Source organism: Atractosteus spatula, chromosome 2, assembly GCF_055471065.1.
Source record: "Atractosteus spatula isolate fAtrSpa1 chromosome 2, fAtrSpa1.hap1, whole genome shotgun sequence".
NCBI lineage: Eukaryota > Metazoa > Chordata > Actinopteri > Semionotiformes > Lepisosteidae > Atractosteus > Atractosteus spatula.
The window spans coordinates 16,263,098-16,285,821 of NC_142707.1; the positions used below are offsets into that span (position 1 = coordinate 16,263,098).

General features: G+C 34.4%; 1 protein-coding gene across 1 annotated transcript in view; it reads left to right on the forward strand.

Annotated features, from left to right (window-relative positions):
* Positions 1 to 22,724, forward strand: part of gpatch2 (G patch domain containing 2) — a 97,420-nt gene that overhangs the window by 69,477 nt on the left and 5,219 nt on the right. Inside the window, exons 8-9 of the mRNA XM_088909253.1 lie at positions 2,272 to 2,336; positions 11,542 to 11,630. Coding sequence (XP_088765379.1) covers positions 2,272 to 2,336; positions 11,542 to 11,630 — 154 coding nt within the window. The remainder of the gene's footprint in view (positions 1 to 2,271; positions 2,337 to 11,541; positions 11,631 to 22,724) is intronic.

Below are 22,724 nucleotides of genomic sequence, written 5' to 3' on the forward strand. Positions count from 1 at the left end.
ATAATTCGATTCTTGGCTTCTAAAGGTACAGAATCAGAACTGGTCTGTTGGTCTGACCACAGCTAAAAGGGTACTGACTCTGCAGGCACTAGGAGCATCCCTCTTTTGGCATTATTGCATCCTGATCTCTCTTAACATTTTTTAATTGAACTCTGATTGAATTCTTCTCCATAGGGCTTGGAGTACATAGCTCTTTGATCTCACGTCTGATCTCAGGGAGAGCTGGTGTTCAAGTTTTGTATTATTCTGCTTTTTGACAAATTTAAATGAAAAAATATCTTAAAAAACACGTCAGTTTGAGACAATAAAAGTGTTCTTGTACAAGATGCAGATCACAGTCTCTTCTCAAAAACATAAAATAGCTTGGCCAAAATGTAAACAGAAAGTCCTTGCAGATATTTGAACAACAAATGATTTTTTTTCCCCAAAGGCGGAAAGTACAGAGAACAAAAGGTGTCTACAAAAAACGGTTGTTCAGACCAGCTGTCTGACTCGTTGGAAGGTTCTTCATTGTTTGGGAATGTTTCAGGTCTTCAGGGACTAGAAACATTTGCATGATTGAAGGAAACTTAAATGCACCAATGCAATAAGACATAGTGCTGTCTAAAATGATGCCTGGTGGTTTATGGCTAATAAAATGTATCTCTGCAATTTAGTATGACAACAGTCCAAAGTGTGTACCTAACTCACCCACAGAATTTAAAAAAAATGAAACAGATTGTTGGTGTGGTCATTGCATCCACCTGGCCTGAATTCAGTTCTTTTATTAGAGAAATTCAATATGAATCTTGGCTGTGAGCTTTATGTTCTCAAAATCATTTTGAATTGAAGAATGCTAAATGTTTTATAGGATAGGCACCAATGTATTTTAGAGCATCTAGCAACTCTTCTGATGTAGAGCTTTAATATTTCCTGCTCCTTCTATAGATTATTTTGGTAACTTTTTAGTGTTACACAGATAAAGGGGTGAAATACTGTGTATATCAAAAACTGCCTATGCTTTCACTTAGACTAGGATTTTTGTTTTATGTTATGTTTGACAGACCTCATATAAGCAACTTCAACCTGAAACCTTTTGGAAACATGCACTTTTCTTTGACCACTCGGCCACTTGTCTCCTTTCTCCTCTGTACACAAGTTGAAAAACTTTTTCAAAAAGTTTTAAATGTATCAACTTAAGGGAATTTAAATATAACACTAAAATTATCTTTCTATTTGTTGAGGTGATGATAACTATGAATGTTCACATCTTTCACTTGGTGTTCAGTTACTCACCATGCTCACTTTTAAAGGAAAGTTTCTGAGTTTCTTCGTCCCTTGATGATGTAATGATTTTGGATGAATTTTCTGTCCACCACTAAATGTGTGAAAACAAGCATTGTGTAAAAGCAAACTATTAATGTGTACTATTAAAGAAGTAAAAAAGAGCTACATATTTTGTTATTGATTTTTAGGAATATGTCCAACTATCATGCACTGCTAAAAGGTGGTATAAACTAGTTAGGCATTCAGACTTATGAATGTTCTGCATGATTTAAATAAAAACACAAAGGATTTAATTTACTGTATAAGAATGGTGAACCATTCTGAAACAATGGTTTTTCACAGGAGATTTTAATATAAAGTAGAAGCCAGCTCTCCTTCTTTCTAGATTGTATTAAATAATAATATTGGAAAGCTTACTCCTTAAAGAAAAATAGAAAATGCTACTAAGAAGAAACCAATTCATTGACCATATATAATCTAATGCTGAAGATGTCATTAATTTCTTTAAGACAGTTTTTCATCTGGTCTTTCTACAAATGAAAAAAAGAGTTTTAAGGGTTAGGAGGCATTTAAGTGTATTCTTAGTAAAAAATGATTTTTTTTTGCACTCTCTAATACAGTTGGATTTTTGTTACATTCCTTACATTTGTTACATTCTTTGCTTTTAAATATATTATTTTGGTAGTAGAGTGTTTCCTCGAAATGCTGAAGTGTAATTTGTTGCATACTTTCAACATGTAAAACAGAGCACTGAGAGTAAGAGAATGCTGTTATCCATGCAGTTATTGAAACTAAAGCATGGGACATCAAAAGACAAATTGTGAATCAAGTCCAGTTAGAAGCCTGTTTTAATAACTGCAAAAATCATGTCTGTTACCTACTAATTCCCTTTGTATCAGGCACTGATACTTAAAAATACGCCTGCAAAGTTGGTACATCATTTCCTGAAGCCTTGAAGCTGAACCAGTCATGTCTTTACACTGTGATGACTTTGTTTCTCTGTAGCTTGTGTGGGATGCACGAACAGACAGAGGGCACAGGAAAAACTGCTCATTAAAAACTGCCAGCAGGTAAATACCATCTTGCTATTCTACCTCCGCCCTCTGTGAATACTGTATCGTCCTTTTCTTGTGTATCTTTATTAAGTATTTATTATTGATGTTGTATTAGGAATGGAGGTCTTTTTTTTAAAAGCTGCTGTATAACCTTGTGCTGTATTGAACTTGGGTGTTGCTGTTTCTGGTTACTTTTTTTTTCTTGCTCTCATGGTTGCAACTATTTCTTGTGGTTCTTTCCCTATCAAGAACACATTAGAAAATACAAGGTTTTTACAACCATCATGAGAATTAATATTAAAAACATGTACATCTCATGCTGTAAATTGAAAGTTATCTTTATATGCCTGCAAGTTTTAAACAAATATATTATAAATTATTTAATAAAACAACTACCTATAGCTGTTTGGAACTGTAAAGAGCATTGGATTCTAATTTCTAAAGGCCTGTAGTTTGTTACTTTAATATTTAAAGTTAATTCTGGTATTAATATATTGATATCTAATTTTGGACTGTGAAGGAGCAGTGCTACAGCAGCTTTGCTTTCATAAAATGTATTTAACTATATTTGAATAGCTTTTAAATTTGTTGTTAACAGAACAAATTGAATTATCATAAGCAACAAGTAAGGTACTACACAAAACAACAGTGAACAATAAAAATGAGAATACATTTAAAGTAGATTCATGTACATGTTTCTAGCACTTTATGTGTAAGGGTTCATCATAATCTACAGCCTAGGTCAATATTTCCTCTGCATTTTAGCAGGATCATAGATGATGTGCTGCTAGAGATACAAATCATAAGTTTATCATAGTATAGAGCAGCACTATATTAACCCTGAGTCTATTTAGATGGCTGTTTGGGGTTTCTTGACTGACTGGGGACTGTGGTGAAGATAGAGCTGTCACCTTATCTCGTGCATCAAAGTTTGGGGCACTGTACTAAGTAGGCTAGTTTGTACAAAAAGCTATGAACCTACAGTAGTATATTATTATACTGTATATATATATAATTTAACGTATACATATTATTTTGGCAGTTGTTGATTATTTTATTATTATTTTAATTTTATAATCAAATACTAAAGCATTATTTATATCCTGAAATATCAAGATTCCTATTAAAATAGTTCCATAATGCAATTTACACTACACTCTTTTTTATTTTTCAATTTTGTAAAGTAAAATCAAAATATACTTCTAAACTTTGATCTGTGCAAAAACTGAACATTACTTCTATTCTTTGATGGTTATTTGACTATCATTGCTTAGTGTTTACTTTTTTTACCCACATGTGTGTTCATGTGTATTTCTTTGTTAAAATAATAAATAACTGAATAATAATGTATGAAACAGAGGAACAGACAATAATATTTTAATCTGTATGGAAAAGGTAACTGGGAGTTGTGGTACTGTTGTTATATGTAAGGCAGGAGTTTATTTTTTCTGCTAGCCTATGAGAGAAAGTGCAAGAGCAATTTACATCTGAATAGCTCTTTGGTGTTCATCTACTGATACAAATCACTGTGTTTTATTACACAGAAGTGACAAATGGAATTACCGCTCTGTTTTATTTGATCTTCAAAAGAGACAAAGATGTACACAGATTTCAGATAGCTTTCTTTTTCCCCAAGTGTCTGTAGCTGTTTGAAAAGCATCCCTTGTTTATCTTGAATAAAGAGAACTTTTGCTTCCAGTGGCACGTCAGCCTCAACACATTTAGCACAATCTTTTTGTCTTAAAGGTGGAACTACATAATAACATGTAAAATTAGAATATGGGGCTTCCAAGTTTACATTTATTATTCACTTCAGGCAAATATAGCTGTTGGTTGTTTTTTATCTGCTGCAAGGGAAACACACATTGTGATTGAATTAAAAATAGAACTGTGGATAACACATTCTATTGGTGTAAATCACTGGTGGCCATTGACAGCAAATGCTCAGTCTTAAAATATCCTTTGAAATCAAAGAAATGTGAATGTGAAATACTGTTCCTGAATTGTATAACATGATTTAGTTTTCCATTTTTTTGTTTTCCTTTCTTTAGTTATTTAGGGTTTTTATTCTATAATATGTGTGAACAAATATTCTGTATACTTGTACAATATCCAGTTAATCATCTATGTCATATCCAGATCTAGAAATTCCTGTTGGACATTTTATTTAGAGGCCACAGAATATCAGTTTCAAATTTCTCCTCTTCATATTCCTTTTTCATTATTTTCACCAGTGTCCTTAATATTAGTTCATATTATTCTCACAGATTACTATATTTGGCATAACATCCACTAGGTCGCACGTACTGTACATTAGTACGTACTTCAGGATATGCCATAGAAGAACGGGAATAAAATACGTTCAGTGCCGGTTATTTAAAGACATTTTAAATACAAGGATTTCTTAAATTTGTAAAGTCTTGTCAGATCAAATGTTTTATTCATTCAGAGCAATCCAACATTATACGCTGTAATATGGCATGAAGTAGTACATTGTAGTTGTAATTCTACAGAAATAAGTTGTTTATTCTGTATTTGATAGAATATTTTTCACTTGGCTTATTGCATATTCTGTGTTTGTGTTTCCCAATGGAAAACTGACTGGGTTTTTTTAATAAAAATACACAAAATAGGATCATTCATGAGATACATTGCCATGTTTTCAGAAGGTGTGGGCAGACTGGTCTGTTCTTGTGAGACAGATTCCCCTCAATATACCAATATCTGTTGATTGTCTGGAGAAAATAAGAGCGCATTTCCATCATTTTTGTGTATTTACCATGACAACACACCCTAAAAAAAGATTTTATAAGTGCCTTTTTTATTTACATGACCTTCTTAAGTATGCTAACAAAATGAAAATAAACATCACAATGTAAAGAACTAAAATATAGCATGAATCTTGAAAAAAAACAATTTAGCTGGCTTTTGACATTGGGTGTAAAATGAGGCAGAAGAAACTTTAAATTATTTTTGTTTTTGAGAATTGCAGTGCAGTAAGTGAAAAGACATTCAAAATATGTATTGAGGTATAAGGAAGATAAGGAGTTCAAGGGTCACAATCTGTGCTCTTGGTCTCATGATAAAGATTAATGAAACTCTGTGACGGTCTAGTGTGGCAAAATGTAACATTCCTGAAACTGGATTTCTGTACTGACAGTCTTTGCCTGCCTTCAAGACAAGTGTCAAGCTAAAAAACTAAGTAACTTTTTCAAGACTGCTGTGATCTAAGTCATTAAAGACTGATGCACTTTCCAAAGGTAAAAATCTGAGTTACTATTGTGTGAATACACATTACACTTACCTTTTGCTACTGTTTACTTAGAAAATCTAAAGAACTTGCAGACTTGATAGTAAATAACACTGTACATTTGTCTTTTCCTAAGTGTATTTCGATAAGGATTTTTTTTCTATTCATTGTAAGTGGGGTATGAGGATTGCATTTTTCAGATAACTTTGTGAAAATCTCCACGCTCTCATTAATATCACTACAGGACAATGCCCTGCAGTGCTGAGCTGCAAGGGAGAGGTTGTTTCTCATACCCTGGTCATATAAATTGGATCTAAGGCCATAACAGATGAAGTCACAAACTAAATGCGTGTTTATGATCGTTCTGCAGTCACTTAGCTTCACTCGGTTTTTCCTTGTTGTGCATTTCCAGTTTCCCCTTTGGGTTTTAATAGGTTCTGACAGCAGGGTTTTTTTGGCTGGCCAGTATGTGATCACACTAGTCTGGCTTTCCTTGGCTCTTTTGCTCATTGTAACTTTCTGCTGTTTTGACACTCGCAGGGCTCCTGCACTGTTGTACAGCTGATGCCCTGTCCAGGCCTATATGTTTCTCCTTGACAATGAGTGTTCTTGCCAAACGCCAGGAACCATAGTCACATCTGTTTGTCTCCTCAGCTCATCTGAATCTGCTAGGGAAGAGCTTATGACCAGAGGGTGGCTGTGAGTAGGCCTGATACACTGACAGGCCTCGGTATGCACAACCAGTCAGACTGGGGAGCAAGTACCTGTTGTCGTTCTTTCAACATTATCCCAATTGACATTAGTAGCTTCAGTCCCTGTCACCACTGCATCAAAAGCCAAGTTTTCAGGCAATACAGTCTTAGCTTTTTTTTTCTAAATACCAGGTCTTTCAAGAGAGATATCTACAAACTATTTATATATACTGGCTTGTAGCAAGATTGTAGCAAACTGAAAGGATGGCAAAAAAAAACATTGCTGCCAGTGGTGATTCTTTGTTACTGTATATAAATTGGAAGAAACATATTGCTGACCTAATGGCTAATTAAGGGTCAGACATGCCCATACTTTTTTATATAAATTCTACAGAAAGGCTGTGTTGTTTGACTGCATGTCTAAATATTTCTTGAAATAATATTTCGGCTTGCCTTTAGTCTGCACCACAATGTGCGTATAGAATGACTTGATGTTTGTTGAACGTGTGCTTGGCTGATTTTATTTTATTTCTGGTAGATGCCAAGGTGTTTAACCTTACCTTCAGGGTTGGTTTCAGCCCCAGTTGTAAATGAGAGACAGGGGCTTCTTATGTGCTGAGCACAACTGCATTGCTCTCCTGCCCTCTCACTCCCCAGTGTAGAGCACTGCATACTTAGAGTGATGGAACTGGAATTACATTGTTTCACCAGGGACAGCTGGAGTGGATCCTTAAAGGTTAGATTGTTTGGCTTTAAAAAAGGACAGTGTTTTGTAGAAACCACATTTGTGCACTTCACAAAATACTCTGATGTCCCTGAGCACCTCTGTCATTGTTAGGGTTAGCATAGACCCATTGGTAATGCACAAGTACATCACATGATATGGCCATATTTGAACATTTGTGCTGGTAATTTTTTCCATTGTGTCCATGTTTTATACTTTGGTTCAGATTTCAATTACCAATGAAATCTGTATTTAAAATATTTTATCTCTTTATGTTGCGATCCTACTTACACGGCAAAAGAGTTCCTGCCACTCGACAGCACATCATTTTCCATTTATTCTGTTTCATGTGCCACTTTACTTATTAAATAGCAGAATCAGAATGTGTATTTTGTTTCATTTTCTTCAGAATAATTCATTCAAGAACCGAAAATGTGTCATAATTATCTCTATCCTCTGATGGAGAATGCAGTGTAATATACATTTACACAACTTTGTCTGAACAGTTAATTTAAAATCTAAACTTTGCATATTTGTATTCAAAATCATTGTAATTTCTTGGTAGTTGTATATGACAAGATATCATGCCACGCAGCCAGTCTCTAGAATCAGTCCTCTTAGTATAGATGTATCAGTCTTCTATGCCACAGTATTTTCCTTTAATACAAAAAGAAAAGAGATTGCTGACACTTTGTGATACCACACCATCATAATTAAGTACTGTACCTTAACTAGGTGGAAAATGTATATTAGTGTATCCAAGCATGTTGATCATTTTCATGCAGACAGTAAGCTACTGTACAGTCATTCTAATGATGTACTCAGTAACAGCCATTTGATCTTCATTACTCAGATGGGACATGATTATAACTTGCGCTGTCCTTGTATTAATTATATAATAGCTCTTTATGTAGATTTTAGTAGATAGTAATTTTGCTCAATGAATCAACAATTCATCTTACCATTTAAAATCTACAGTAAAAGTGGTGTGTACAGTATGTGCCATGGAAATCTTTTGCATTTACACTATCATTATATTTACCTAGAGTATACAGTTGTATGCAAAAGTTTGGGCACCCCTGGCCAAATTACTGTACATGTTTTGTTGATTTTCTAAGTGAAAAGAAGTTAACACAACCTCTGCAGCAAACAAACTTATTTTTTCAATCTCTTAAATTCAGCAAATAAATAGTAACTGTGCATTACAATTTTCAGAAGTATGTCAAGTTTAAACCTTTATATTATGTTTAATACATTTTACCATAATAGATTAAAAACATTAAAAACAGGATTATAAGACAGCACTTCCGTATTTTGATCTGTGATCTGCTGATCATAGACCTAGCACAAAAAAAAAGCTTTCAGTAATGTAGCATAATTATTAAATAACTATTTATTTTATTTCATGTTTCAACATATCTGCAAAATAACACATTTGTTTTCTTCACTTTTATTTGTTTTAGATTGCTTCAGTAGTTCACAACACTTTCCCCATTGACAACAGACAAATCACAGTGCTTGATTCAAAGTAAATATAATGTGTTACATTTTATGAAATTTTATTAAAGCATTATTATTATCATTATTTTACTTTATATAAATTCCCATTCAGAATTCTGGTATCAATATGTTAGGGATAAAAGAATGGGAAGAAGATCAGATAACTTCTCAGTGATTTAATAAGGGTATATGTCAGTATGTTGGCATTCTGTACAGTATGCCCCATTTCAGTGCATCATTATTCATCCAGTGTTCCACCTCTACAAATAATTTTATACTTATCCTTAAAGCTTATGTCTTTTCTCCAGCTCTTGGATTTAAACAATACACATTAGTTCTTCTACAATTTCATGTAACTGGCCCCTGGAAACAACATGGAAAAACAATGAACATTTCACCTGTTTCTTATGCATCATTTGTTGCTGTCATAAAAAGTAACTTCCACAAACACACAAAGCAATATACTTGAAATAGAGATGTCAGAACATGACAGCAAATATATATTTCTAATGTCTAGGTCCCCAGCGTTTTACCTGTCTATCTGTCTAGTCCTGTGGTTGTCTTTCTAAATATGTCTGAAGCCTTTGATTTCTGGGTGTTGGGGTGGGTTTCTCTGGCTCTGATAAAATAGCAATATTTGTAGAATCAGATGTTACTCTTTTTTTTCATAAATCATCTAGACACCCTGAAATCACACACAGAGAGAGAGTAAAAAGAACTTCAACCTTGTTAAGTTTAGTGGCCATGAATGATCCCAGTATAGGTAATAATATTACAGTGCTTATACAACCAAGCATTTTAGACTTTTGCTAAATCATGATGCAAGAAGTTGCATATGTGCACGGAAATATAGTAATTTGACTTAAATACAATGTAAAGAAGGACATTCCCTAAAAATACTGTTTCTCTGTATATGATGGCTTACTTTCACAAACCTATAGTTTTTAGGAGGATGTTTCCTTCAACTCACCAGAGTTAAAACTCATGGTATATGCTCTGGAGAGACCTGTAAAAGCCTGCAAAAGACAGAACAAAAAGTGACCCAGAAGTCAAACAGAGAACAGAATTTTACATCAAGAAAAATGTACTTCAAAAAATCACAGGGAGTGTTTCTTTAAAGTCACGAGACCCTAATTATTTCAAACCATGTTATCTGAACATAGCTATATTTGGCATTTTAAATTTTCACATTTTTAACTGAATCTTTTTTCCAAGTTTTGAAAAAAATGCTTTCTTCTGTGTACACCTTTATTAAGCTTCCTACACCATTTCTCTTTTCTGCTGCTGTCCACCTTGAGGACATTTTTGGCCTTCAAGTATGTCTGCCTATGTTGGTTTTTTCTTATCTAAAAAATGTTACTTACAAAGGCCTTTTTCCCCAAGCTCAGACCATATTTTTTATAGTATCTGATGCCGAAGTCTTTGCTTTATGAAGAAGAGAAAAAAAAATCTCACGCTCACCTTGGCTACTGATCAAAGTGTTGCTCTTTGCAAAGACGAATGGTTCATTTATGCTGATGGAACAGGGCTGCCTTTCAGACTGTCATTGATTTTAAATTAAAAAGTAACTGCCGTGTGCTACATGGAGGGTGACAACAATAACAAAGTAGTCCTTACTTAGTGCTATTTGTTGCCTCTCCCTCTTTCCATGCTGTGGACTTGGGGGGTGGGGGAGGCCTGAGTACCTTAATCTTACCGATCAATAGTCCAGATATCTCAATGCAACATAACAGGTAATCAATTCTTTGTAAAATTACTCAAGCAAAACTTGCAGCTAGTCCTACACCATAGGTCTCCAGGTTCAATGGGATGACTTTATTTTTTCCATTTTTTTAAAATTCTGTTTTCTCTGCTTTAAAGAGACCAGTAAAACAAGTGCCGTTTCATATTGTTATTTACTGGAGACAATGGTGTATTGCGTGGTCCTTGACTTAATGAAATGGGTATTAAAGCCTGATGGAGACCTGCCAGGGTCTGCATAGACTCACATTTTGAATCGGAAAAGCCAATTGCAAGGGGCATTCTAAATAACTTCCAGGATGGAAAAAAAAGTGGCCTACACAGTAGTATTTTTAGAGATGCTACATCTTTACCTTTAATCCATCCACAAAAATGGAAGTATCAATTACCATTGCAGATTTTTTTAAACATGATCAATATAGTTCATTTTAGCTATGTCTGCTCTTAGTCATATAGCTTACTGAAATGTTTTAAATAATGTAATTGTCTTGATGTACTGTAAACTATAGGTAGCAATTCACATCAATGTTATATTTAAACATTTTTTGGACAGCACAGAAATGTTTCCTCAATTCTTCCTTTCATTCAGTAAGTTTTGCCTTTGAAGACAGAATAAATGTTTCAATTTTCTGTTTAAAGCAAAATATCCCTGAAGTGTAATGATACATTCTGTATGTACACAGTTGAAACAACCTTGCTGTATTAAATTAACAAAGACAGGGCACACACATTTGTTTTGTCCTGCTAAAGCCTAATTATAGTCCTTATGTCATGAAATAAAGGGTATTCTTTCCTAGTAGTTCAGGCAGAGTTATATAAAATTGTGTTTTTGTAGCTTCTAGCCTCACTTATACATCCTTTTAAGTGATTTTTCACAATGTTTGTCTCAGCAAGCTGGCTGAGATGCTCCTGTAGTTGAAGGTGCTGGTGACAGTGAAGCATTAGTAACCTATTGATATTTCACCGTCTGTATTGTCGACTCTTTAGATAATTAATCTTAACTGTTTCCCTGTCAAAAGTGACACACTCTTTGATTTTTTTATGAGGCAAGGGAGATTGCCAGATTTGAAAATTAAAAAGCATTCCTTTTATATTATTCATTCAGGTAACAATTTATGATGCCAGGGTTTGGGCGCTGAACACTTGTCAGCAAACATAATTATGTTTTGATATAAACAAGATTGGTGGCTTTATTATGCAGCTCTGTCTTCATTGACTGTGTAGTGATTTAAGTTCAGATTGTGCAAGCTTCTGTGTTTATGTGCTGTCTTTTTTTCTCTCTGCTCATCGTTTCTTTTGCAAATTAATTTGCAGACAAACAAGCGTGCACTTAGGCTCGCTGTGCACAGGTGACATCAAGCGTAGAAGAAAGGCCGCACCTATGGGGGGACCCACAACAACAGGTAAATTTATAACCAGTATCTACCTTCAATTTCTCCCCTTCTCTGACAGGCAGATAGTTTTTGAGTTTCTATTAGGCATATTGCATGGATGACAGCGTTCAAAGATTGGTTACATTTTGTTCTGACGGCATTAGTGCTCTTAATATGGCCCATCAGCTACTGTCATCCTTCTAGTGTGATCTATGATTCCCTCATCACTCTTCTATAAATCACTTACTAAAAGGGTTTTTCCTTTTTTTATTCCTCTTGTTAAATTCATGCAGCTCTCATGCAGCTCAAAATTGGTCATTGATAGCTACCTCCTTCCTCTACACAAAAAGAAAATGGAAAATGCCCCCTCCTCTTGAAAAAGGGAATTCTTTGGAGCAGCAGGTTGAAATAAAATAGCTACCAAAGCTAAGCTTTATATCTTTTCCTAGTTTTTTTTTTATTCTTAGATGCAAACAAATTAAAGCTTTACAGATACAGTACATACAAGTGCTTTAGTGCACACATAATTCTTTAAACATGAATGTGGCAACACAGACATGTTTACTCCTCATTTAGGATCTGTAATTCACTGAGGTCTGTTGCTTTTGATGGTAATTTCCAGCTTACCCTAGAAGCACAAAAATGTTATGTGTTGACTGAAAACGTATAGCAGGTTAATGACTTAATTGTTCACTTATACTACTTTTGTTATATGAAATATCTTATCATCCATTTCCTTTTCACTACACTAGGCCTTACATTTTAATAACGAACATCACCAATGTCATGTCACCTCCAGTATGCCCACATTTTCCTGATGGAGATGCGCAACATGGGGGAGCGAGTATATTTCCTAATTAAATCACCTTGCTAGTTTTTTTTGTTTATAAAGGGACAGAGATCCTTGCGACTTCTAAGGATGTTTGTTAGAATTGTTGCACATACATTTGGACAAAAGTCCGTGCTGTTATGAAGTTCATAACTGTGCTGAGTAAATAATGGTGCTATGAATAAATCATATTTTTGTTTGTGTTTTAAGTTGTTTGTCTCTTTTTCTCTCGGCATAAGGTCAGCATGCGAAGTTATTTGCACAAGAAAAATATTTTAATGGTACTACATATCTGTAGACAAGTAACTAAACAGCTATCATGAGTATTACGTTTTTTTAATTTAATTCCTTGCATTTTAACTATTAATCTAACACTCTTTACTTCTTTACTTCTCACATGACACATGAATAAGTTTCAATTTTACTTGGAAATCAACAGCATGCAGAATATGTAGAAAGCTTGTCATCTGAAAAATTAAATAACTGTGTTGTTCTGTAAATTGAACAAGTTTAAATCTAAATGAACATAATATATGTGATTCATATAAAATCACTTACATTTCTATTAATAATTTGGATATGAAGGAGCTTGATGTTTCTTTGTAGTGCTAGAACAGAACTTCAACACTCAGACATTGCCTGAGGCAGCCTAGGTATGTTATCAGTTAAATATTTATTAATTGTGACAAGAACATACTATTTATTTTCAGCTCTGCTGAGATTTTCCTGCACTCTTAACCTTTGCATTTATAATTGAATAAAATAAACTGAATATTGATATAGCTAGATATTGATTTTAAAATGTACAAAGTCACTGAAGAAAAATGTCTAGACGTTGCCTTCAGAACTCTTAGAACAGAACTATAATTTAAACTTTGGAGCACATTATTCTCCTCTTATTTTTACAGCAGTAGCTGATGCTGCATTTGAAGTGAAGTATAGTGAATTTTTAATAATAATACATATTCCCTGACTAAAAAGTCATGGACTGCCAGAATACAGTGAAACACTGAAACACTGTGTAGTTTCTTTTTTTCCCTGTGGTGTTGGTGTAAAGGCAAATATGATGAACAAGGAATTGTGTGTACTGTATATATGAATGTGCACATCATTTTTAAGCAATTATTTTTTCTTAACTACGTTTATCAATCAAAAAAAACAAATATATATGCCACACATAAGCATACCATTTATATTGGAATTACACAAGTAAAATGTCTTTCTTGTCAGCCTTTATAGCAGTATTTCACATTGTCTGTAGCATGTTCATGTACCATCATAGTACATGTCTGCTGCAGAATTTTGGTAAAGTCACATCAGAAGAATTAGTTATTTTAAATATATATTACTGTGTTTGTGGATGGAAACAATATGTATTCTGTCTCTGTGCTCTTTCAGCCTACAGGCATGAGATGTTGCTACATGCTATGCTCTAATAATTTTGTAGCTTACATAGGAGGACTTGGGAGTGTTGGTGTTGCATGAACTCACCAGGTTGAATAGGATAGAAAATATTATTTAAAAAATGTATTATTATTCTTTAACTGGAGAATCAACTATCCCTCATCCACCATGTCTCATGAAATGATCAAATCATTCCATGGTTCCAGGTATATTACAATTACTGCACACATTACAACCAGACACCTGTCTCTTGCCAATAAGGATTTTGTTTCCAGTGTTTGAAGAATCAAAATGACAAATAAGTGCAACATTTAAAAGACAGTTTAATTGTGATGACATGCTAGAACGAAGTTACTTAGTCATCAAGCATGTTACAAAGTTAAAAAAGTCACAAATTCAAAGAGTCTTTATTTTTACTAACATTAAAATATATAATCAGAATTATAGGTGTTAGGTTTAGATGCAGTTAAAGAAATTGCAAAAGCTCCTCTTTCAATGAAATGGTAAGTTACCGTGATTGATGGTATGTCCATTGACATTAAATCGGTTTAAGAACAAAATAAAATGAAGTGGAGCATTTGCATTGAACCCTGAATGAACAGACAGTACTGGTCATGCTGACTACTTGGATAATGTCAGGTACATTGAAGAAGATGGCATTAAGAAAAATATTTGACAAGTAGCTAAAGGTGCCAAGGGTCTTTAAAGAGGAGGGACGACTGCACTGGTGTTGCAGACATGAGTCTGCTTAAATGAGTGGGGAAGTTAAAGGTTTTGTAAGTTAGGTCAAGGAAGAAAACCTTGATGTGCTGGTCACTCTGTTTCCTGTACCAGGACTCCATCACAGCCAAAACGTTGACAGAAGAATTTTCTTTAGAGTTAGAAGGAGCAATAAAGATCGTAACCTTTAAATCAAAGCCCTTGAAAATCTGCCTTTTCTCACTGTTGTACAAGGATATGGGAACAGAACATCAAAGCTTGCTTTTGCACATGAAATTACGCTGACATTCCCCACAGAGAAGTTATGTTACGTTTGTATTAACTGAGCAAGGAAATAATCTTCTTAACTTCAGAGGATCTTGCATACGCAGACCTGATCACTGATGTAGAATGGTACATTACGCTTGTCTAGCTGGGTGATATATTTTAACACAATTTCTCTGCTGTGAAAGTACAGTATAGCAAAACGCACATTAGGAATGTTCCTCCTGACAGAAATAGGGCAAATCCAAATGTTAACATTTTAGTAATTTGTCAGCATTTGAAAAGTTTTGATGAGAAGACTTTTTTTATTTCCCTTGTATTGTATAGAAGATTTCAGTTAGATCCATTATGCTTGTTTCAGTATTAGCCAAAAGCAAATAAACAACGTAAAAATAAATGCTTCAATAATGGCTCAAGAGAAACTTACAGCAAGTATGGTTTGCAATTATTTTTATAAAATGATGATATAGTTTTGAACTCATTGTGGTTAAAAGTTCCAAACAAATATCTACTGTAGTCATCCCAAATTATGTGGTCTCCATTTTATTATGTTTTATTATTTTCAAGCCTGTAAAAGCTGCAGTCTACAAGTTGCTCTAATATCCCTACTAAGGTAAAACAGTTGTGCACTTTGAGACAAGCATGTATTTTTAAAGTTCTTGTGTCATTAGCTGGTATAAGCAACTGTTGATGTAAAAAATGATTAGAAACGTAGTGACTAAATTGAACACCTGGATGAATGTTAATCAGTAATGATCCAAAGCATTAGTATCACCCAATACCAGCAGACTTGGAACAGTGAGATTAAAACAGAAATGAAGAAGCATCAGCTTCAACTGTAGGGAATACCAGACTAATTCCCTTCACTCCCCTCATTAATGTGAAACCCATTTTCCACACATCACTCGTGTTTCAGGCTTTTCTACTTGCTGCAATGTTAGTAAGGATTCCTACATAAAACTTACGTGGTTCCTCACCAAGTATATTACAACATTTCCTTGTTGAATCCTCTGTATACACTATTGCCTGCAGACTGAACAGCAAGAATGTGTCTGTTTAGAAAACTAAAACTCATCTTCAACCTAATCAGAGTAAGTATGTTGTGTCATTTGCAAATGTCTGTATAGTCTGGCAGCCATTGTTATGTTTATGTCATGTTCTACAAGTTTAATGCTACTTCTTCTTGCTGCTAGTAATCTAGAAACTCTGCAATTATACAGATCTTTTCTACTGAAAGAATGTCAGCGTGTCTGCAAGTCTGGTTTACTCAAGTTGCCTTGGTAATAATAAAATAATAAATATAATGCAAAGGAACAAGTAAAGGTTTATTCCATGCTGGAAAGCGAAGAAAAGAAACAGTTTCTTCAAACCTGTAGGAGGCTCCACAGCCAAGACGTTGTGTTTCTTTTCTTCTCTTTTCAGCATGGAATAAACCTTTACTTGTTCCTTTGCAGCCTACGCAGCTACCGACGTTCCGACGCAGCTACCTACTTGAACTAATAAATATAACAATCAGTTCACTTATGTTTGCTAAAATCTTGTTTTCATAAAATCCACCTTGTTTGCTCTTCTTAATGCCTTTTATCACAGCATAATATTCATACACTTTGCTAACTCACTGTGCCAGTGAAAGCAAGGTTTTTCATATGAAGTGAAGAGACTTGGAAGTCATTGATAAACAAAGTGCTTCCTCAGTAGTCTAAATGCTTTTTTAGAATGCATTATTTGTTCTTTTTGCAATTATTGTGAGAGAAATGTTGTACAACTGGTCCAGAGTAATGTTAGCACATTGGTACACTGGTTTGGAAAGTTAGTATTGATTAAATAGTGTTTATATTTGTATTATACTTATATAGAAGCTATATATATATGAATAGTTTCTTAGTTTAAATGAAAGATTTATTTATATTATCTGTAGTTAATAGTAAATGACCTAAAAATATGCACTATTATAGAAATCAAGGGCTTTATGTCAGAATACTGTTTTAAACACCTTTAATTAAGAATTATAGAGCTATGATTCTCAAAATCATTTTTGTTTTGCAGGCTTTTCTTTAAAAGGGTGGATTAGTTTTGAACTTTTTTCCACAGGATATTTTTAAGATAAATCTTGAAAAATTAAAAATGCATCAGTCGTTAAACAAAAGCAGCATGTATCACCTCCTTTTATAAAGCTGTTTATGCAACATCAATAAAACCACTTTAGAATCCAAATTACTAAACAAGCTGCCAATTAGGCTAGCAGTCAGCTGGATAGATTAGTGGCTAGAGAGACCGATACTAGATTTTCATCTCTTGCACCAATTACACAAGTGAATTACCTTGCTGAGAGACCTGGGAAGATATTTGAAGGGAAAGAATGGCTAAAATTGTTATTGTGGCAAAGAACTAGTGGAGGATGTTAGTGTTAGTAAGTCATGCACTATAAAGAGATCTTTCTCGGAAGACTTAAGGGATTAATCTCTTAACACCCAAATAAGACCTGTGGACAGTACTATAACAAGTTATTAATATATAAACAGAGACACTGTATAAAGCAAGACAGGTAACTCATCAGATCAGGCTGTACCCAGAGAATAATATTTAGCACTCTAATTTTCCACCTGCAGTTGTTAAAGGTATCACATAGCTAGGTTCTAATTCATTGCCTAAAGCTTGAACCTCAAAATGGAGTCTTTCTAGTACAGGATACATGATATCACTTTGCTTGGCTTTCTGCATATATTATCATCACATGATAATGTTTTTGAAGGCAGGTGTTTTTTTTTTTAATTTGCTGAATGTTCTGTGCTTTTTAAGCAAAACCCTTTGACACCCATTTTTTCAGTCATGTGATAGGCAAAAAAAGACGGACAATTATGGACATTTAAACGTTTATCACAGCAAGCATGGCTTTTAAAATTGTTAAGTTGAAAAAAGAATGAAATACACTTCAAAAAATGCTTTTCATGAGCACGTCTTGTTAATTAGAACAACTCATTATTTTAAATCAAGTCGTGCTGTAATAGAATATAATGGCCATTATTTTTTGGAAATCGACTATACTGTACATACTGTATGTAATGGGTGTCAGGGCAAAAAAGTGCATCCTGGTAGCTGCAGTGCAGCACTGTACTTGCTCAACCTTTAGTTATTATGTACTTCTTATCTGAATTGTTAACGCTTTGACATCAAATATTATCTGTAGTAAATGTTTGCTGATAGGCAAACCTTAAACTTTTGTAATATATTTTCTTAGTTGAACTTTCTCTCCTGAAAGATGGACAACTTAATTTCTCCAATAATTCTAAAAATAAATCCTCTCCAAGATCACTAGCCCTTTGCTTTCGGAATGTGCTTTGGCAACCTTCTTAAAATAATATTAAATTAACATGACCGTGACCAGCTAGACCTTGAAACTCGACTGAGAAAGATTTTTCTAAGTCCCTGAAGATGCTGTCGTGTCGGTCTAGACAAATTGCAAGGTTATCTTTGTCTGCTGTTGGAGGCTTAAGCTTTGTAGCCACCAGTAGTTTATACCCAGAGCTACTAATGAGACTAATGGGACAGGTGATAATCATTAACTTGCTGCTGAGTTCATCGTATGTTGTTGCTAGATGAACCGTCATGGCTTAGGCAGGCATTTGTAACCCAGCAGAGCAGTTGTGTCTGTCTTTGCTTCAGTGGGCAGAACTTTGGAGGATAAGAGATCCTGCCACTGGCAACTTCAGTTAAAGTGTATTTTTATCCCAGGGGGGGGTACATTGCAAGTCTAATAACTGCTATACAAGTTGCCCACAACAAATTATATTTATGTAGTGTGTTTGTATGCATAATAAGGATTTAAAACATTTTCAAAGCCAAACAGCCAACATAATGAAGTTAACAGTATAAGGTTACATAACCATATAATAGATAGCATATAAAAATTTCTTGCTAACCTTATATACATTTTTCAAAAACAAAGTTACAGGACAAAGCAATAAAGTTATCAGTAACCTATTTTTAAAATTGTTCAGTATATTGTTTTTCCACCATTATTTTCAAATACCTTTAAAATCAAAGCACCAGGAATAAAAGTCATGACTTTTGGTAGGATTGTAGAGGTTTACAGGAAGTTGTCCCGGATTTAAAACTATGCTGACAGATTACATGGTTTGGCTTTTCAGAAAAAGGGAGGTCTGAGACTTGATGAGACATATTCCTGAAGGTCTATGGTAAAATTATGTTCATAACACAGGCGATTACTCATGTGGTTTAGACGTCATCTTTGGTTTGGCAAAAACACTTTTATCCTCCTCTGAAACTGTCTGAATGACAAGAAACTTTGTCAGGTATCTTTTGTCAAAAACATTTTTGTCAATAAGCGAGCATCAGTATCTTAAAAAATTGACTGCTGTGAGTCAATCAAATTGAAGGTATGGGTAGTTTTGGGTATTGCATTATATCTTGGTGGCACAGTGTGCTGGAGTCATGAAACAGCGTAGAGCATAGATATCATCTATGATATGCTTGCTAGGATTTTTTTTCTATTCATCTAGTTTTTCAGTTTTTCATAGTTGTAGGCAGGAAAACAATTTCATTGATCCAGTTACAGACAAATATGTCAAGAAGTATGTGAAAGTATAGGTTGTGATAGTAATGTCAGGTGGAGACTCTGTAGCTCCTGCATGGTATGACAAGATTTTGTAGGATGGATACTGTATCTCCCTCACTATAGCTATGCCTATCTGTCTGAAGATGGTGATATTCTTGCAAGATAATACTCCAGTTCTCACAAACATAGAAGAAAAGGCTTAGGCTCTTTTGATTTTTCCATGACCAATTTCCAGATATCTTGCTTTCAACACATGTGGGCAGTCTTCATCAGAACTTTGCAAGAGCCCATTTACCTTGACTCATTACAAATTATATGGTTTCTAGCTAATAGATCAGGTTTGCTGATCTCAACCAAACTGTGTATTGTATATGCACTTTGAATGAGTTACAGAGAAGTGATATAAAAATAGTATTGCTATTATCACTTTTAATCTTATAGACATAAAAGTAAAATTCTTGAAGGACGTTCTTTCTAAAAAAAAATATTGTTGCCCAGATGAATAAGAGAAAATAAAAAGTCCCGGGAGGATGATGTCATCCATTTCTGGCTTTGTCTTTCAGTGCAATCTGGAAAGGAACAAAAAAACTGGACATCACCTTTGATTATCACTGACATCTCTGCTTGTATCTATTGTTACAAAAGGGGGGGGTATGATAAAATATAATTTATTAAATTAATATAAATCAGGCCATGACATAAAATTGCTATTTAAGCAAATTTTAATGATTAAAAATAACTTCATTCTCTAAATTCCGGGATTACTGAGTTTTACATGGCACGTCTTACTTTCTCCAGCACAGCTTGATAATGAAGTAATGATTTACACAGGATAAACAGAAAACATATTTAGTAATAACACTTTACAGAATACAAACAAGGACTATTCTATAAACTGTTATATATACAGTTTTGTGAGTTCCAGATCCATGTTTTTTACAGACATAAAATATCCAGAATTTTGTCACTATACTTTAATCACTAAACACCTTATGAGGCAAAGAGGGGAAACTGTGTCATATTAAATAAAATGGATCCTAACCAGGCCTAAATCTCAATCTCGAAATGGATTCTCAAAAAAAATTGGAACCAATTTCTCTATTCAAACAATGCATCAATAGGATAGGATCAATGCATCAAAATAGGAGAGATGTTTTTAACCCGTGGATTACAAAGTAAACAAAATTATAATTTTCAAATCAATAAGCAAATCTTTTAAATAATAAGGCTCAAAGTTGGTATAGTCTTTCAGTATTCATATTACCTGGAGAGAATCTGGTTTTAAGTTGGATGAAAAGGAAACCTCTCTCACGACGCAAACGTATGGTGATGATCAGGATCAATGGTGAAGATCATTCATCTCGATTTGTAACTCCCTGCTGTCTCTTCTCCCTTTTCCTCTGTTTATCCTTATGGTGTCTATACCCATTGTGTATGCCAGTTAATCTAAAGACAAAAATTGTTTTCATGTAAAGATATTTTTGGAGAGAAATAGAATGGAGTCCAATGCATTTTGAACATGGTTTTATTTATTATTTTCATTTAAAGAAAATTACATTATAATATAATGAGAGGCATTTATTTATGTTTTAATGCTTCTGCGTCTAAACTACTAGGGGTTTCAGAATTGATTTAATGAGTTTTGTGTCTCTAGGTAGCATCCATCTTCGGGGCTCTGTGTGATCATAGGTGTAAGCATCAAGCTGTTGTCAGATGGTAATTTAAAGTTATATTCTCGTGTATGTTGTGTGTAGATAATTTGTGTAGTAACATGTTTTACTAATGCTTTTTTAAATATGTCGAATACCATATCCTTATAATTTTGCTGCTAATTTGTAGATCATTGGGGACTAGCACTATGGCTGTAAGTACTTCTTATGGTCTGATCTTGGGGGGGCTTAAATTTCTATACAATTTTTCATCCCAAAGTGTCCCACAGCACTCTTACAAATAGTACCACTGAAGTGCACCTACCTCACTTATGTAAAATGTTTAATACTATACAGTAGTGTCACAGCATCTGCTAATGTAATATTCACAAATTTATTTATTTGCAATTCCTTTCAAGACCTCAACAGGCCGACAGGCCTGCCCAAGTACCCACTAACAACACATTTCAACGTGGTCTTGTTTTTATATTATAATGAACATGCAAATGCGAATTTTGCTATTCATTGTGTTTTTTTACACCTACTGCAAGATCATACTGTATACATGTTTTGGGTTAAATTGTAGATCTCTTTGGATTGTATGTAGCTAATGTCTTTTGCTTTTACATCTAGTCGGTGTGTCCTACTCAACACCAACTCCCAGCTACTGTAAATTATCAGTTACAGCCATGTGAAAAAGAAAGTACACCCTCTTTCAATTCAATGGTTTTACATATCAGGGCATAAATCATCTTTTGGTCACCAACTTCTATAAGCAGACAAATCTAGCCTCAGATAACAGACAACACATAACAGATTTCACTATGTTATTATTCAACACAAAGTAAGCTGAAATGCAGAAACCATGTAAGAAAAATTAAGTACACCCTTACTGCTTCCATAGGAATTAAGAAGGTAATTAGCAGCCAGTTGCTACTAATCAAATGCACTTGATTAGTTAATCATCAGGAAGTGTGACCACCTCTATAAAGGCAGTACCTTTGGCAGTTTTGTAGTCTGGAGCATTCAGGTTTGTGTTAACACCATGCCATGGAGAAAAGACATCAGCAATGAACTCAGAGAAGCAATTGTTGCTCTTCATCAATCTGGGAAGGGTTATAAGGAAATTTCCAAACAAGTTAAAATCCATCATTCTACAGTGAGAAGGATTATTTACAAATGGAGAACATTCAAGACAGTTGCCAATCTTCCCAGGAGTGCACGTCCCAGCAAATTCACCCCAAGGTCAGACCGTATAATGCTCAGAGAAATCGCAGAGAACCTAAGAGCTACATCTAGGGATCTACAGGCCTCGGTTAACATGTTAAATGTTAAGGTTCATGACAGTATGATTGGAAAAAGACTGAACAAATATGGCTTTCATGGAAGGGTAGCCAGGAGAAAGCCCCTTTCTTTCCAGAAAGAACATGGCAGCACGGCTTAGGTGTGCAAAGCTGTATCTGAACAAACATTGTCCTTTGGTCAGACAAGACCAAAGTAGAGATGTTTGGTCATTATGCACAACGCCATGTTTGGCGAAAACCAAACACAGCGTATCACCACAAACACCTCATACCAACCGTCAAACACAGTGGTGTGTGGCTTGTTTTGTTCATGTGGGTTTCCTCCTGGTGCTCCGTTTACTCTCAACAGTCATACAGGTAGTTGAATTGGTTTTCAAA